We start from the raw sequence: 18,583 nt of genomic DNA, 5'->3' as shown, positions 1-18,583 counted from the left end.
ATTTGTATAATCCTAAACCAATATTCATATTAAAATCAAAACTATTTTTTATGAGTCTGATTCAGTTATACTTCAACCATAGACCAGCTTGATGCAACTTTCTCAAAGTTTTGAAAATCTCTCATATGAATAAACAGAGTATTAGACCTTTGTCCAGTTTTAATGCCATATTTATGGTGTTATAATCTTAGTTTAAGGCTTTTCCCAGTTTGTCAATAATAAACTATTATATTTTTTTACACGGAATCTTGTAGACAGCCATCAGGGAATTTTTAATAAATTTTTTTACTGTATCAAGATTTTTAAATACAACTTTGATTTAAAAATTCTTCAGTAGAGAGGGTATCTCAAGGTTTTCATGGTAAGGGAGAACCAACATATTCTTGGTTGAATATGATTGCTTGTCCTTCTTAGAATTATAATATGTATTTCTAGCAATTTTAAAAAAATTATCATTTAATTATTTTGGGTATTTTAGATCATTAGCTGTTTCATAAATCTTCAAGATATCTTTATCTATGAACTCTGGGCTGCTAATACGCAAAGCTCTCAAAAACATGGATGAAAATACAGAAAGTTTAACTCTATCATGATGTGAAGATAATAATGCATGTAAGATCAATTATTTGTTCGTTTTCTGCATATTTTGAATTTAAAATCATGGTTCCCCTTAACGATTAAGACATCTAAAAAAGGCAGTGAGTTATTTTGTTCAAACTCAACAGTAAAATTTATGGAATGAGCTAGACTATTTAATTCAACAAGGTAATAGTTTATATATCTATATTTTTAGGCATTAGACACAGAACATCATCAACATATCTGTACCAATTATATCTCTATTGGGAAGGATTTTGTTAAGCAGTCTTGTTTCAAAATATTGCATGTACAAATTGCTAAAGACAGGTGAGAGAGGATTTCCTATTGCCATTGTCGGACGGACCGACTACTGTTCTGTTATCATTATTATTACAGGTCCCTGATAATGTGAGAAATCACGAAAGGGCTTGGAATTTTACAATTTTTTTTCACAGTGGTTGTTTTGCGTATTGTGATATCACCTGTTCACTGTGATCTTATATTGTATATATATATATATATATATATATATATATATATATATATATATATATATATATATATATATATATATATATATATATATATATATCAATAACAACACTGCGACTAGCCAAGGAGCAGAACCAATGCTGCTTTGGCCTACCTCATGGTGGGCGAAAACTCATGATGCCTTAATCCACGGGACCACACATGAGTGGGCGTCATGAGTTTTCGCCCACCATGTGTGTACTCACCTATTTTACTCACCTATTTGTGGTTGCAGGGGTCGAGTCACAGCTCCTGGCCCCGCCTCTTTGCTGATTGCTACTAGGTCCTCTCTCTCCCTGCCCCATGAGCTCTATCATGTGTGTGTGCTCACCTATTTGTGGTTGCAGGGGTCGAGTCCTAGCTCCTGGCCCCGCCTCTTCACCGGTTGCTACTAGGCCCTCTCTCTCCCCGCTCCATGAGCTTTATCAAACCTCGTCTTAAAACTGTGTATGGTTCCTGCCTCCACTACGTCATTTTCTAGGCTATTCCACTGCCTTACAACTCTATGAGTTGTGTGTGTGTGTGTGTGTGTGTGTGTAAATTGTGTTGAGGGTGTATCGAGGGAGAGATAGGAAAGTACAAGTGTATCAGGAGTGGGTGTGCCACTGGGTGGGAAGACGGAACCTTCAAAGGCAGAGCGGTGGGAAAGGGGTGCATGTTTGTGTGTTCACTGGTTTCTTATACATACCCAAGAGAAAGCTAAAATAGAAAGTGTTTCAGCCTGCCTCTGCTGTTCGAGTGTTTGCCAGGGGAGGGGAGGCGGACAACTCAATATTTACTATTATATAACTATCAGTAGTAATTGTTGCAGTATTAGTAACTGTTATTATTACTACTATTAATAGTAACAGTAGCAGCAGATATAAATGTAGATATGTTAGTGATAAAAAGAAAGGGAAGATAAAACAAGTGAAAGAAGTAAAAAAGAGGAGCACATGTGAGAAGGATATGAAAGATTACATGAAAAACTATAAAATAAATAAAGACAACCTGCCAGAGGAAGGAGGTGACAAACGAAGATGATGTAAAAGAATGAAACATTAATAAAGAAGACTCGTCAGAATGTTTTTGAATTTACGCCTTATTTATCTAAACTATTATTTATATAACATGAAATTAAATAGAATGAGAATACCGAGAAGTACTAAGGAGAAGGAAAGATCAGAGAGTGACCTTCACTTGCTCTTCTGCCTTCCACCTCATCAACAGTGCAATATCACAGGAGTACATACACCGAGAGGTGCGAATCTCTCATGTATATACACGGAGTTTACTTAAATCCCTATTTTAGGGATTACAGTATTCTTGACTGGTGGCGAACACGTTAAATGCAGTCTTAATGACCAATGTGTAGACGATAAGCTTTAAACCCAAATTATCAACCAGTTAGAGATAATAATTATGTTCAGCTCACGTACCAAAAAGCTCTGGATTCAATTTCTGGGCAATTTCCTTACCGCTCCTGCTCATCTAGAAGTAAAAATATCGTAGGTAGCGGGTGTTAGTCGACTATTATAAGTTGCGTCCGGTGATTTTTTTTTATGCAAATGCGTAAAAACCTCGAGTTTCGTTGAAAGTAGTTTGTTTACTGGGCAGGCAAAGTAATGTATAAGAAAACTCGATCTGTTGGAGATAATATATGTCGAGTAAGATGAATTCCTACAGTGTATTGCATCTGATGATGATAATTAATATCTAGCATTAAAATGATTTTATATGTTTAAACTTTAACATATTTTCTGTTTTATTTAAAAGAATCATTAGTGAGGGTACTACATTAGTTTCATCGCAAAACAGTTTATGTAACGATAAACTTAACTACCTACCTCATTAGCTCTCAGTTCGTCACTACCACTGGATATAATGAGTTGACTTAGAACAACACGGATTGTCTACAACAATAGCATTGCACAACGTATCAACACAACATTCAAACATTGGCTTTCACTTTGGTGTGTTAGGAGGGTGTGCAGTGTTGCCGTGGTAGCATATTACCCTCACTGCCAGTCACGAAACACACGCACACGCACACGCACGCACGCACGCACGCACGCACACACACACACATGCAAACACACATGCACACACATGCACGCGCACACGCACGCACACACGCACACACATGCATACACAGGATCCATACATAGCTTTAAGAAGAGGTACGATAAGGCTCTTGGAGCCGGAGAGTGGACTTAGTAGCGACCAGCGAAGAGGCGGGGCCGGGAGCTGCAAATCGACCCCTGCAACCATATATAGATGAGTACACACCCACACACTTATTCAGCTCACACTTATTAAAACACATTTTAAAAGTTTACGGTACTGAGTGCATGACGTTTGGATACCAAGAACATGAAGATTGTTATTAATATTTATGCTATAACATGCTTCTCCAAGGACGACATACACATAGTGTGATAAATGTTTTTTACATCAAAATTACATACCTCAGTGTGTGGCTACTCTGAGGTATATGACGTTTTACAAGACTTTAAACATGAATTAATATTCAGAAAGGTAGTGGCAACAGCAAGCAGCGTTGGTAAGGTCAGCAGCAGGTGGTCAACAGATTACATAATCATGTAAGAAATATTTTTATTAGACTTAAAAGTTAACTATGGTCATGCTAGGAGAGTAATACTTAGGTAATATATTCTGGTTACCTCAAGAGTTTTTCCACCCCTGTCCCTCTCAGTATAACTAAAAGTTACGCAAGCTTTTAGAGAGGTTAGTTGGGCGAAACATCGTCGATAAAGATTAGGCTGTTTTATTTAAAATCTAACATATTACATAATAACTAAGTCTGCTAATTCCGGACTAAAATATTCATGAGTGATATATTCAATTTCGCCTTTAATTGGCTTCCTATTTCTATTTCAAAATACTGCATCTCTGCTGTTCTTGTTTAATGTTATTTTTTCTAATTGTTTTTCAGTTGATGGAAAGGTCAATCTTAAGATTCTATCCCCTCAAGGGAGGTACCTTGATGCTACTGAGGGTCTCTTGATCCAGGGAAGTGGTTTTGTCAGCTCTTTCCTTGGATAAAACCCGAGCACTCCCATTCTCCATGCTCTGTGGCCCATACAGATTAAGTGCGGCCCCCTGATTATAATAATAATAATAATAATAATAATAATAATAATAATAATAATAATAATAATAATAATAATGGCAGTCTTCATCCAGAATATATAATAAGAATATTCTGAATTCTGTTATGTTACGAAAGAAAAGTGACTTGATAACCACTTATTAGACTGAAGCATCAGTCTGAGGCAATCTTGGCCATCGCTTTTGCCTCAACAGTGGCAGTTATTGCAGTTGTTTAGCATTAAATGACTCTTACGTGTAGAGAAAAGTGTTACGATGATTAGGTCCTGTTATTCAATTAACTGAGCAGTCTCCACAGTCATTACACGCTTGATATTTTTAATCTGAGATTGCAAAGGCTGGATAATGTTCTAAAAATCTAAATACAAAAATGTGAGAAACATTAGTCAGTTCAATAGTCAAACACACTTAGAGACAATAAAAAATAACACTGTATTTCGATGTCACACTGAGGTAGTCTTCAGAAGGCTATTTTAATGCTTCCGTTTGGGTTTGTGCTTTTCCTTGACATATTCATTGTGAAATTAAATAACTGTTGTCAGCATCTGAGAGCTGGAGATAAGGGCAGGAGTGTAAAAAAAAGTGAGGTCAGCTATGGTCCTGTTTCTGGCAAGAACGAGTCCCTGCTTTCTCGTTGCAGCACAGAGCAAGTCTGAGCCAGAGCTGGCATGCAGAGGTGGTCTTGCTACTCCATCAGAGAAAGTTAAATGACTTGTTCATGACGTTCGTTCGTGGTGCCTGGCTTGCCTCCTTCACCACATGGTGTTCGTTTGTTTTGCCTGGCTTGTCTAACCTCACCACATGGTGTTCGTTTGTGGTGGCCGGCTTTACCTCCCTCATCACACCGTGTCTGTCTGTGGTGCCTGGCTTACCTACCTCACCATATAGTGTTCGTTTATGGTGCCTGGCTTGCCTACTTCATCATATAGTGTCCGTTTGTGGTACCTGGCTTGTCTACTTCATCACATGGTGTTTATTTTTGGTACCCGACTTTTCTCTCTCGCCACCAAGTTCTTTTATTTCAACTCATATTTATGTAACAAGGGAAGTACTCGCCAAATGGAATATTATTTATATATTCATTGTATGCACTTTCTCTGCTGCAAAGACAATCTGCCTTGCTCAACTTATTTTGCATGGCTTAATGGGTAGTTTATAACAGACCGATTTAAATTTGTTTACTATTAGCAAGAATTTGGATTTGTTCATATGCACAACCTAGTGAAATTTAGATGAAACCAACATAAGTTTGCTAAATTAAAATGTTTGACAGATTGCTGATTTCGTAAGGTGACGTTCTTAAGGAAAAAAAAAGTGTGATGGTCATAAAACTATTTCGTACCACTTGTCTTAATTTTCTCTAGCATAATTTTTGGCAGTTTTTAGGTAATAAATGCAAACACCACATAGTTAAGCTCTAATTGACTTGGCTCACACGAGAAAAGCTGAGAAATAGGCTATCTTAGTCAACATTAATAGGCAAAACCAAATGTCAGAAGCAATGAATAAGTGTAATGAATATTGTAGATGCAGATTACCTGTAGATGATTCTTGGGGACACTGACCCAGCGGCAGTGATTCCTTAAATCACTGAGGCCTTGCAGCAGTATGAAAAGTCATGTTATATACCAGACAACCATACAGGTATTCCCTACAGCAGGTTTTCTACAGGTGTTCCCTGTAGCCGTTATGAAGACTGTGTGTATTGAATATTATACTATAATCATAGTGAAGCTGTTAAACCTGTAGAGGTCATATAGCTCCTGGAAGATGGGAAGAAATCAGGTTTGATGCAAGAAAGATGAGAGTATCTCCAATTCCGTGGATCAAGGCCCCCCTTCAAGGACTGGTTACAGGCGCTCTCGTGATTAATGTGTTAAAAATCATGTGTATAATGACTAAATATATTTCCCTAATTCCTTATTTATTTTAATTAGGAGGCAGGCGGTATTAGAAACCTAGTGTTTTGCAGGTGTATGTAAAACTGTGCTCATCACAACTAATAAAGCTCCAATTTAATTTGTGTTGGAGTAAGTAAAACTTCATTAAAATCTGGTTGAAGAGGTCAACCATTATTGGTGGAATGGTCAGCAAATATTGGATAAACAGGAAAGTGTGGTTGATGGTGGTGGCTTCTTACCAGTTTCAATGCCAACTACAAACTGCTCTCAGTTTTTTCCTCGCAAGGAACACATTTCACTTGAGTGTCTTTTTTACGAGCTCATTATCTTAAAGGCTCTCTTGATTGCTACATAATGAATTAGAAAATTATATTTTAATAACTGTTTGTATTTCTAAATACAAACAAGTGAGACTTTTGACACTTAACGCAAATTAAGAACATAGATAACAACTTGTGTGAATCATTTGAAATGACTAACAATTCATCATTATTATTTGATTCACAAGAGCGCTAAACCTGCATGTGGTGTGGTGCGTTTCTTCCCAGCCCGGGGCTCGCTCTCAGCTTACAAACAACTAACCGAGATGCATGTTATGCTGTATCTTTAACATGACTAGTATGGATATGTATGACTACTCGTAACTGTTTGTATTATCACTAATTTATCTTGCGAGCTTGTGGGTTTATATGTAATGTTCATCACAACTCAGTATATAAATTTACCTGAGCGATGCCGCAGAGATGCGCCAGGAGGACGACCCCGCAGAAGAGTGTTAGGCTTGCGAAGTTCATGGTGTGAGCGATGACGATGGTCGCGACGGACACAGGGCACTTGTATACAATTGGTGATGGTCCTGTTGTATGTAGCTTTATAAACAGAGGATAGATGTACGTTGCCTGCCACTGGCTCACTCACACTAATAACTTTCACTCTCTGGCCCGCCATATAAACCCGCGCTGGGGATGGGATGTAAGGGGTTCAGGATGTCGCCTGACCACCATTCTTGCCCTGTCTTCTAACCTCACGTTCTTACATGCTACTTCCTTTCTGCACTATGCTGTTCCCATACTTGTTACCCCAGAGGGAGTCACAGTGGTAGCAGATGTAGAACTAATATTACCATATGTGGAGTAATATAAGAAGTAAGACACACAGTGGTTTGGATGCAGGTTTTTGGGGGTCAGCGGAAGTTGAAGGTGAGGATAGCCGAAGGACGTATGTCGTGATCATTACCGCCGACGACACTCCTCACACTTGATTGATTCATGTACCCTCAGAACACTCCTCATCACAATGCTTTGCTATCAACCTGTCATCACCAACTGTCACTTTCATTTATTGTCTGTTACCTCCTCTCACCCTTTGTCACTTTCCACCGACTGAATGTGGAAGTGTTGAGAGCAAACATGGAATCCATGGTTAATTTTAAAAGTAGGTCTGACAGGGCTCAAGAAGACAGAAACCAGTAATGCCGATATCAACAACATTTATGAGGCAGGATTGTGAACCAAAATTTCACTATCACAAACAAATCGTTAAGTAAACATGTGAGGAATGCCTCTTTGCATAATATATAATGAATACATATTATACAAAGAGGAATTCCTCACAAACACATATCCAGGGACAAGACTCCAGAACCATCACAGGCCATATTCTCTGGATGAACCCCTTTCCCTATCTCCTTCCCTATATATAACAAGTACCAGATAGATCAGCAGGATATAAAAAAAATCTAGGCACGGTACACAGTTTTGCCATTCCATATAAGAACTATGAAATGGAGATTATTATATATTATATAAATTTCAAATCGTTTATTATTCAGTATAAGAAATGGTAGAGGCTCGATCCTCTGTCCGATAATATTCAGACACGTCACCTAACTGCCCTCACTTTGCTGGTTAGGTGTAAAGGATTTGAAACCAAATATAATAACCAGTGTGGAGAAGAAGTTAACATGATAACAAATGTATTGTTTTCTGTAGGATATCACATAACGAGGAGGAAAGGTTTAATGTTCTGTCATCATTACTTAGAAATATTTTTAATTTTGAAGAGATGTTTAACGTCTGCTTTGAAGACTTAAGAGACTATGTAGCAAAGCCAGTGGAAATTGGAGTGACTAAGGTAATAATAACAGTAATTTACAAGAGAACGAGAATAACAGGAAGGTATACAAATGGAAGAATCGACACAGAGCAATTAATCTATGTAAACCTTTTAATTATTTATATATTTTATTCACGAGGAGAGAGACCTTGAGAAGTGAAAAATCGCATCGATGATTAGAAACGAATGGAAAAAATGACAAATAAATATGCGTGGACTGCTATAATAAGGACATCACAAGAATCAGAGGAGTGGTAGCAAGGAAAAGAACCAGCAGTGCTAAGTCTGTTAAATACCCTTCCCTTCATTCTAAATGAAGTAACATAAAAAAAATAAAAAAATATGAGAAACAACTTGGTGCCGGTGACCTCAAGGTCCTGTGGTTGGACTGCTTGATCGAAGTGTGACTGGAGAGGAGGGAAGAGGGTTAGAGTGCAGTTAAAACCAGATTACAGGAGATGGGATTATGCAAAATGGAGAGAGTTCCTGAATGGAGTGCAGTGAGAAAGATAATCGGAAGGAATGAATAAGTGACGGGATAATGACGAGGCGACAAGACATGCAAAGAAGCAGCAGACATATTTATACAAGTAGGAAAGACACTGAAAACATAGAGAACCTGTGATTTGCATAGTGAGACGTAGGCTAAAGTAAAATTAATGGAAAAAATGCAGAAAAACGTATAGAGAACAGAGCAGCAAGGAGAAATGCCATTAACGACTTTTCACAGACGCAGAAAGACAAATAAAAAATTACAGCAGGGAAGGTCAAATTTGAGCAATTTGGCTCCTATTAAATTTAAGTATGGAACTGAAATGACTGCTATTTTTGAGTGCCGAAACTGTTAGTGAAGGTAATCTACTTAGAGAAAAATTTACAGAAACATCCAACTGTTTTATTCTATATCCACTATTATAATGTAATAAACCTCGATTTTTGTAAAGGATTACAAATCATATTTGAGACTGGTAAAAACAAACTTTAATACCCAGGTCATGGTTTTATCTGATACAAAGAAGCAAAACATTAATATTACCTTCCAACTAAAACTTCATATAAGTTTCGCCACTTAAACAATATAACTTTCAGTTTAAGAACATAAAATACAGATGATAAAAATGCCCAGCGAATGAGAGGTGAAGAGCATATAATAATTCAATGGATGCGATAAAAAAATAAAAATGCACAATGCAAATAATGGAACAATACAAAATAACCTACACTTAGGAAACTGAAACTTATGACGACGTTTCGAGCCGACTTGGATAATTAACTAGCAAATGGTCCAAGTCAGACCGATACTTCGTATGATTCAGTCTTCTAAGTTGGTGCGGGTTAATTGTCTATGTGATAAACTGTACATAGGTCAGACTGGTAAAAATCGGACTACATGTGTAAGGTAACAAAATTACAGTAGAGGATGTGGCCAACAAAGAAATATAAGACAATTATAATGACCGGAGTAAAGAAGATCCTCTTATAAAGAACTAGATTTCTTCGATCACTGTGCGATCCGAGAGCATTGTCTTCATTGTAATATAACCCCAGCCCACTCTACCTCGACCTACGCAAGAGATCTAGTAGCTGTAACACAGAATCCCCATGGTGACAGTGACCCTTTTGATTGGCAGTACCCCTGTGATTGACAGTGACCCTGTGGTTGACAATGACCCGGATAGTAGCAGTGAACCTTGAACCGAGAGTAGCTCAGGAAGTGACAATGACACTAAGAGTGACATAACCATGAAAATGGCAGTGGTCCTGTGAGTAACAGTGACCATTGGGTGCAAGAGCGATTTTGCTCTGGTTAGCTAGTTCACTGGCTAGCTAATTATGTGGCTAGTTAGTTACATGGCTAACTAGTTATGTGGATAGCTGGTTACCTGGCTAGCTAATTATGTGGCTAGTTAGTTACATGGCTAACTGGTTATGTGGGTAGCTAGTTACCTGGCTAGCTAGTTAGTTACCTAGCTAACAAATTTGGTCAGATTCAACCATTTTATTCTTCCTTCATAACTCTTTTTTATTCACTTAGTATGATTCTCCATCCTATAAGGAACTGCTTCCAGGTCCCTCTCTTCATCCTACAGTTATAAGAGCCACTTCCAGGTTTCTCTCTTCATCCTACACTTAAAAGAACCACTCTTCATCCGATGATTACAAGAGTTTTTCAAATTCAAATAATTACAGATTACAGATGCGTTTATGGAATGATATTTATAACTATCATATAAAATTATTAGTTGTGATATACCAGATCTGTCTAATGAACCCTAACTCTTAGGCAGTTAACAGGGTCTTTTCCTCTTTTATAATTTTTACCTAGTTTACTGAATATGAAAATGGTATACAATACCGACAGGTTGGAACAATGTTCCATGGTATGGAGGAAAACTCTTCCTCAGGCTGAGGGACTGACCATCTCATAACTATGTTTTCAAGGGCATTTGGACTGATTACATCGTCTTCACATCTCTACTTCTTTTGCTAACTCTTCTGTACTCGACTGAAGAAGCCTACTTGGTAGGCGAAACGTTCTGGATTAAAGATACTTAACTGTTGCACATATATCTTACTTATCAACCTAATTTGCTAGATGAGTTTTGATCAATCTTCACGTCAATATTTGTTAGGTCACATCAATAATTTAAAGGATCTTTCATCTCCTATTGTGTAAGTAATGATGGAATGTTCGTCTTTGTTCATTTGCAATGAGGCTTTAATTTTTTTCCTGTTTGGATAACTTAATTCTTCTGCACAACTTTTATATTTCCAGGGCGATATCTTGTGTGGGCCACCGAAAACTACACTTCACCTTCCCCGCTGCTGTTTAGAAATCCCCTGACCTCGCCACTACCAACCCAAGATCCGGCCAGAGCTTCTGGCTCTCTAGTATTTCTATAGGTGAATTATTTGTGAATGTATGTTTATTTTATGGAGTATCCATTTCCACGATTACCAATAGTAGAGGGTCAAGACACCTGACACATATAATAAAATTTATCTGGAATGATCTTATCATTGTCACAACTAGTCAAGTAATATCCAAATGACATTTTTACAAAACTCTTATGGATCCATTGACACAATCATCATATAAAAAAGACACGCATTAGATGATTCTGCTTAATAAATAAACTAACATAATCATCCAGGTCATCACTTGCCACACTTCCCCCCCCCCTTGCACCCCTCATCACACACTGCTCTTTCCCCTCCCCCCTCATCCTACACCCCATGCAGACAACAAAGGCCGCTCAGGCCCTACTGGTTCGTACAAAGCGGCATAATAACAAGGTAATTAGGTTGATCCCATGCCAGAAATAACTTGTTCCACTGAGGATTCGCGCAGTCAAGTTCCGTATGTGTAGTATTTATGCCAGCAACCTTGTGCGATGAACAAGATATATTTTTCATCTATTTCTTTCACAAAGCTGTATAGATCAACAGTATGTTGCTCCCCTGTTCCATAAGAGAGTTATATAGAACAAGAGCTAGTTGCTATGATTTTCTGTCATACCTTATGACATGTGTTAATGAAATCCGTAGGTATGGACCGGAAGCCCTAAGTAGGGAGATCAGGATATCATAAAACCTTCCACTATGATTTCAGCAGTTATGACAGCTTCCAGCAAAGCTGGAGTTAGTACTTTACCATCACACACATACAGCCCCCTGTTCCCTCTATCTTTCATGAGGACAGATAGAGGGAATGGGGGGAGGAGGAGGAGGAGGTGCGATGCTCATCAAAAATCAGTAGAGTTTTAAGGAGTTGGAAGGAGAGGACAGAAAGGACTACATAATAAGAACACTTCAGTCTGGGGTTCAAAGATGGTGACTGCAGTGATGTACAACCCGCCACTGAATAGCAGGAGGCCAAAACAAGAGTAGGATGAGAACAACAGAGCAGTGACTGATACACTAGCTGACGTTGCCAGAAGGGCCTACATGGGCAGGGCAGAGTTACTAGTTGCAGGTGATTTCAATCTCAAGGAGAGTTGTCAGGAAGTGGAACAATCTGGAGAGTGATGTGAGGCCAAAACCCTCACTCCCTTTCTTGGTACTTTTTCTCCTGCCCACCTCCGTCACTCTCAAGACTTCATTGAACGGGTTCGCTCTCTCCCAGCCTGTAAGATGCTTAGTCTTGACGTTGAGTCCCTCTTCACCAATGTCCCTCTTGATGATGTCCTTGATTTCCTTAGACAGAAGGCCCATGAAGGGTTTCTTCATCTCCCTATACCTACTGATGTCTTTCTTGATCTTATCCGCCTCTGTGTGGACTCTAATTCCTTTTCCTTTCAAGGGAAATATTATTCTCAAACCTTCGGTGTCGCTATGGGCTCTCCTCTCTCTCCTGTCCTTGCTAATCTTTACATGGAATACTTCGAGACCGTTCTTCTTCCTACCCTCGATGTGCAACCTTCACTCTGGCTCCGCTATGTGGATGACATGTTGAAGATTGAGACACTTATGCAGCATATGGAAATCTTTATTCAGGAAACGTTTCGCCACACAGTGGCTTCATCAGTCCAATACAAAGAGGAAGGCGTAAGGAGAGGAGGAGAATGAGGTAATCAGTCCCTCAACCTGGAGTCGATGTGTTCAGTCCATCAATCTTGTAGAATGTACAGCATAGGGCCGTAGACGTGGCTTATATACTGTAGTGAGGTGACGTGAAGCAGATGGAGGCGGGGTCATAGTGGTACCATCCACTAGTCGAAGTAGGTCTTCGTCCAAAGGTTGAACAAGTGTTGAAGAATTCTTTGTAACAAGATCCCATGATGCTGCAGTGTCCAACAGTTGTGATGAATGGTTTGAAAAACCGACAAGTTGAAGATTGAGACACTTATGCAGCATATGGAAATCTTTATTCAGGAAACGTTTCGCCACACAGTGGCTTCATCAGTCCAATACAAAGAAGAAGGCGTAAGGAGAGGGGGAGAATGAGGTAATCAGTCCCTTTGATGACATCTTTGCTCTGTGGCCTCATGACTCCAGTCTCTTCCAACCTTTTTTTGAAGCTCTTAATAATCTTGCCCCTTCCATTAAGTTTAAAGCTGAATGGGAATCTAATTCCTTGCTTCCTTTCCTTGATGTCCATGTCCACCGCTCAGATACAGGTTTTTTCCTTTTCCGTTTACCGAAAACCTATGCACAGTGGCATGTACATTCACTACTTTTCCTACCATGCTTCCCCTGTCAAGAAAAGTGTTCTCATCTCCCTCATTCTCCGTGCCCTCCGCATCTGTGATCCTCATTTCCTTCCAGCAGAAATTTCCACTCTTCATAATTCGTTTTCCCGTCTTGGCTACCCTTCCCATTTCATAGACTCTGCCCTCTCACGTGCCAAACGCAATTTCTTCTCTCCCAAACTCTCTACTCCTGGGAACTCTTCTATCCTCTGCCTTCCCTACATTTCCGGTCTTTCTAATCTCAACAATTCTCTCCGTCCCTTAGACATCAAGCTTACCTTTCGCCAGACTAACACTCTTCGCACTAATCTCGTTCATACCTCTCCTCCCTCTACAGATGTTCCTGGTGTCTACTCTTTCTTGCTCCTCCTGTCCTCTTCAATACTTCGGAGAAACTGGTCGATCTCTTTCTGACAGACTTAGGGAGCACAAAAATAGTGTTAGGCTTGCCGACACTAACAATGCTCTTTTCTGTCACGTCAGAGATCATAGCCATCCTATTGACTGGTCTTCTGCTCAAACTGTCTTCCCTACTTCCAACTCGAACAGTCGCCGTCTAGTTGAATCCTCTCTAATACACAACTTTCCTTGTATGAACCTTAGCCCTGGCTTCGTCTCTGTAGATGCCTTCCTCTCCCACTACATTGTAAAATGCTCCAAACTTCAGAACACCCGTGACTTAACCTGACTCCTCATTTTTTCTTTTTCTTTTTCTTCTCCCTCTTCCCCTTTCCTCTTTCGTTTTCTCCTCTGGGTTGTCTTTCTCTCTTCTGTCTCGTGTTTCTGTTCCTTCTTCATTTATTTCACCACTTCCCCTTTCACGCACCTCTGTGCGCTTGCTCTCCCTCAGTGGGCACCTAGCTCTCTTGCAGTGCTCCCCTTCCTTTGTATTTGACTGGCTCGTCCTCCTTATTTACCACTTCTACCACTACCTCTTCTACTACTACTACTACAACTACTGATGAAATTAAGACACATGTGCGGCGTCTGGTTGTCTTTGTTGTGGACGTTTCGCCATCCAGTGGCTGACTGGATGGCGAAACGTCTACGATAGGGATGCCCGGGTGTTGCGCATGTGTCTTAATTTCATCTTGTCGGTATTACATACCATTCTTGTACTACTACTACTACTACTACCACCACCACCTCTTCCTGCCTATATATAGCCGTCCTGCTCCACTTCTGGTTAGTGTGACTTTGTCAATGGTCCAAGTCGGACCGAAACGTCGTCGTAAGCTTCTCTCTTGTATGTGCGGGTCATCTGTGTATCGTTCCAGTCACGGTATTGTGCCTTTTTTGTTATTTAGAGTGATGTAGTGGAGGTAGGATTCACACATAGCTTTAAGAAGAGATACGATAGAGCTCATGGAGCAGGAAGAGCGCGGACCTAGTAGCGACCAGTAAAGAGGCGGGTCCAGGAGCTGTGAATCAACCCCTGCAACCACATATAGGTAAGTACATATAGATGAGTACACACATAAGCATCATATTGTAGAAAAACTATGAGAAGCTAGGGACAGATGAAAACAGAGAAGTGAGCTGATTAGCCAGAAACGAATATGCAAGAGTAAGGAAAGAGGTTGAACATAAGAACATAAGAACATAAGAAAGGAGGAACACTGCAGCAGGCCTGTTGGCCCATACTAGGCAGGTCCTTTACAATTCATCCCACTAACAAACATTTGACCTACCCAATTTTCAATGCTACCCAAGAAATAAGCTCTGATGTGCAAGTCCCACTCAAATCCAACCCATCCCACTCATGTATTTATCCAACCTAAATTTGAAACTACCCAAAGTCCTAGCCTCAATAACCCAACTAGGTAGACTGTTCCACTCATCTACTACCCTATTTCCAAACCAATACTTTCCTATGTCCTTTCTAAATCTAAACTTATCTAATTTAAATCCATTACTGCGGGTTCTCTCTTGGAGAGATATTCTCAAGACCTTGTTAATATCCCCTTTATTAATACCTATCTTCCACTTATACACTTCGATCAGGTCTCCCCTCATTCTTCGTCTAACAAGTGAATGTAACTTAAGAGTCTTCAATCTTTCTTCATAAGGAAGATTTCTAATGCTATGTATTAATTTAGTCATCCTACGCTGAATGTTTTCTAACGAATTTATGTCCATTCTGTAATATGGAGACCAGAATTGAACTGCATAATCTAGGTGAGGCCTTACTAATGATGTATAAAGCTGCAGTATGACCTCTGGACTTCTGTTGCTTACACTTCTTGATATAAATCCCAGTAATCTATTTGCCTTATTACGTACGCTTAGGCATTGCTGTCTTGGTTTAAGGTTGCTGCTTACCATAACCCCCAAGTCCTTTTCGCAATCTGTATGGTTAAGTTCTACATTGTTAGGTAAGACACATATGCAACAGTTAGGTATCTTTATTTCGAAACGTTTCGCCTACACAGTAGGCTTCTTCAGTCGAGTACAGACAAGTTGATAGAAGCAGACACTGCAACACAAGGGTATGAACATTAAAATGGTATAAAATACCGACAGATTGTTAGGTAAGACACATATGCTTTATTTTGAAACGTTTCGCCTACACAGTAGGAGTCACTGCAACACAAGGGTATCTTGGTACAGACCATCAACTTTGACCTCTACTAGTGAGAACGGCTGGGTTTGAGAGGGACCTGCCCTCCCAAACCAACCTACGTCTCACCTCCTGGCACTATATAAAGGCTCCATCCTGTCACTTCAACTTCATATTGTTTCAGACAACGGAACAATGCTCTTCTCCAGACTGAGGGACTGACCACCTCAAAACTTTAAGGGTGATGGACTGATTACATCGTCTTCAAGTATCTTCTGCTTCTATCAACTTGTCTGTACTCGACTGAAGAAGCCTACTGTGTAGGCGAAACGTTTCGGAATAAAGTTGTCTAACTGTTGCATATGTGTCTTACCTAACAACCTGTCGGTATTGTATACCATTTTGATGTTCAAGTTCTACATTATTTAACTTATAAGTGCTAGGGTTATGGACACTCCCGAGCTTCAGAACCTTGCATTTATCTGCATTGAACTGCATCTGCCACTTTTCTGACCAAGAGTAGAGTTTGTCTAAATCCTCCTGAAGTTCCCTAACATCTACGTTTGAATCAATTATCCTACCTATCTTCGTGTCATCGGCGAATTTGCTCATATCACTAGTAATTCCTTCATCAAGATCATTGATATATATTATAAACAACAACGGGCCCAAGACTGATCCCTGTGGAACGCCACTTGTTACCGATCCCCACTCGGACTTAACCCCATTTATGGACACTCTCTGCTTCCTGTCTGTGAGCCATGATTCAATCCACGAGAGCACCCTTCCCCCAATGCCATGAGCTGCTACTTTCTTCAACAGTCTTTGGTGCGGAACTCTATCAAATGCCTTACTAAAATCTAAGTAAATAATATCAAATTCTTTATCGTGGTCAACAGCCTCAAAAGCTTTACTGAAGAAAGTTAATAAATTAGTTAGACAAGACCGGCCTCTTGTGAATCCATGCTGAGTATCATTAATCAAGCTATGCTTATCGAGATGGCTTCTTATAATCTCAGCTATAATTGACTCTAGTAATTTGCCTACAATTGAGGTCAGGCTTATTGGGCGGTAATTTGACGGTAACGACTTGTCCCCTGTTTTAAAAATAGGAATTACATTAGCCATCTTCCACATATCAGACACTGCACCTGTTTGAAGAGATAAATTAAAAATATTAGTTAATGGTTCACAGACTTCCATTTTGCATTCCTTTAGAACCCTTGAAAAAACCTCATCAGGACCCGGTGACTTATTTTGCTTCAGTCTGTCTATCTGCTTCACAACCATTTCACTAGTGACTGTGATGTTACATAATTTATCTTCTTCTGATCCACTATAAAAATTAATTACCGGAATATTATTAGTGTCTTCCTGTGTAAAAACCGAGAGAAAATAATTATTTAAAATCGAGCACATTTCATTCTCTTTGTCAGTAAGATGCCCATAGTTATTTTTAAGGGGACCTATCTTATCTCTGACTTTTGTTCTATAGACCTGGAAAAAACTTTTTGGGTTAGTTTTAGAATCCCTAGCAACTTTAATTTCATAGTCCCTTTTAGCTTTTCTTATCCCCTTTTTAATGTCCCTCTTAATGTCAATATACTGATTCATAAGATGACCCTCGCCTCTTTTGATACGCCTATAAATTCCTTTCTTATGCCCTAGTAGATATTTCAGCCTATTATTCATCCATTTTGGGTCATTTCTATTTGATCTAATTTCCTTATAAGGGATAAACGTTCTTTGAGCAGCATGTATTGTGTTCAGAAAACTGTCATATTGATAGCTCTCTTCGTTACCCCAGTCAACAGATGATAAGTGTTCTCTAAGCCCATCGTAATCTGCTAAGCGAAAATCTGGGACTGTTACTGAGTTATCCCTACTATCATACTTCCATTCAATTCTACATGTAATTGATTTGTGGTCGCTGGCACCCAGTTCCTCTGAAACTTCTAAATTATTAACAAGGGATTCATTGTTTGCCAGAACTAAGTCAAGCAGGTTATTACCCCTTGTAGGTTCTGTCACAAACTGCTTCAAAAAACAATCCTGAACTACTTCTAAGAAATCGTATGATTCTAAATTCCCAGTTAAGAAATTCCAATCAATATGACTAAAGTTAAAGTCTCCTAGAATTACTACATTATCGTGCCTTGTGGCCCTAACAATTTCCTCCCATAGTAGTCTCCCCTGGTCCCTATCTAAATTTGGGGGACGGTATATCACACCTAAAATTAATTTTTCATGCCCCTCTGAAAATTCTATCCAAACAGACTCTGTATGTGTTACTTCAGACTTAATACCTGTTTTTATGCAACAGTTCAAGCGATCTCGGACATACAATGCCACCCCACCCCCCTTCCCGATACTTCTATCTACTTGGAACAATTTAAAACCCTGAATGTGACATTCTGCAGGCATGTCCCGACTTTTTGAATTAAACCACGTCTCAGTAATGGCAAATACATCTATGTTACCTGCACTAGCAACTAGTCTCAACTCGTCCATCTTATTCCTAGCACTGCGACTATTTGTGTAATAAATATTTAATGACCCTCCTATCTCTTTACCCTTCCTGCTCCTTTCTGTTA

At 39.3% G+C, this 18,583-nt stretch overlaps 1 protein-coding gene across 2 annotated transcripts in view; it reads right to left on the bottom strand.

Annotated features, from left to right (window-relative positions):
- Window positions 1–18,583, bottom strand: part of LOC128689740 (venom protease) — a 77,883-nt gene that overhangs the window by 13,726 nt on the left and 45,574 nt on the right. The window contains exon 1 of one of the 2 annotated variants that reach the window (XM_053778155.2): window positions 6,848–7,054. The exons of the other annotated variant lie outside the window; for it this stretch is intronic. Coding sequence (XP_053634130.1) covers window positions 6,848–6,916 — 69 coding nt within the window. The 5' untranslated portion in view covers window positions 6,917–7,054. Of the gene's footprint in view, window positions 1–6,847; window positions 7,055–18,583 lie in introns of those variants that run through there. 2 annotated transcript variants of the gene reach the window in all.

This window comes from Cherax quadricarinatus, chromosome 22 (genome assembly GCF_038502225.1).
Source record: "Cherax quadricarinatus isolate ZL_2023a chromosome 22, ASM3850222v1, whole genome shotgun sequence".
In the NCBI taxonomy this organism is placed as follows: Eukaryota; Metazoa; Arthropoda; class Malacostraca; order Decapoda; family Parastacidae; genus Cherax; species Cherax quadricarinatus.
The sequence above is the reverse complement of the archived record's forward strand: the minus strand, read 5'-3'. Positions and strand labels throughout refer to the sequence as shown.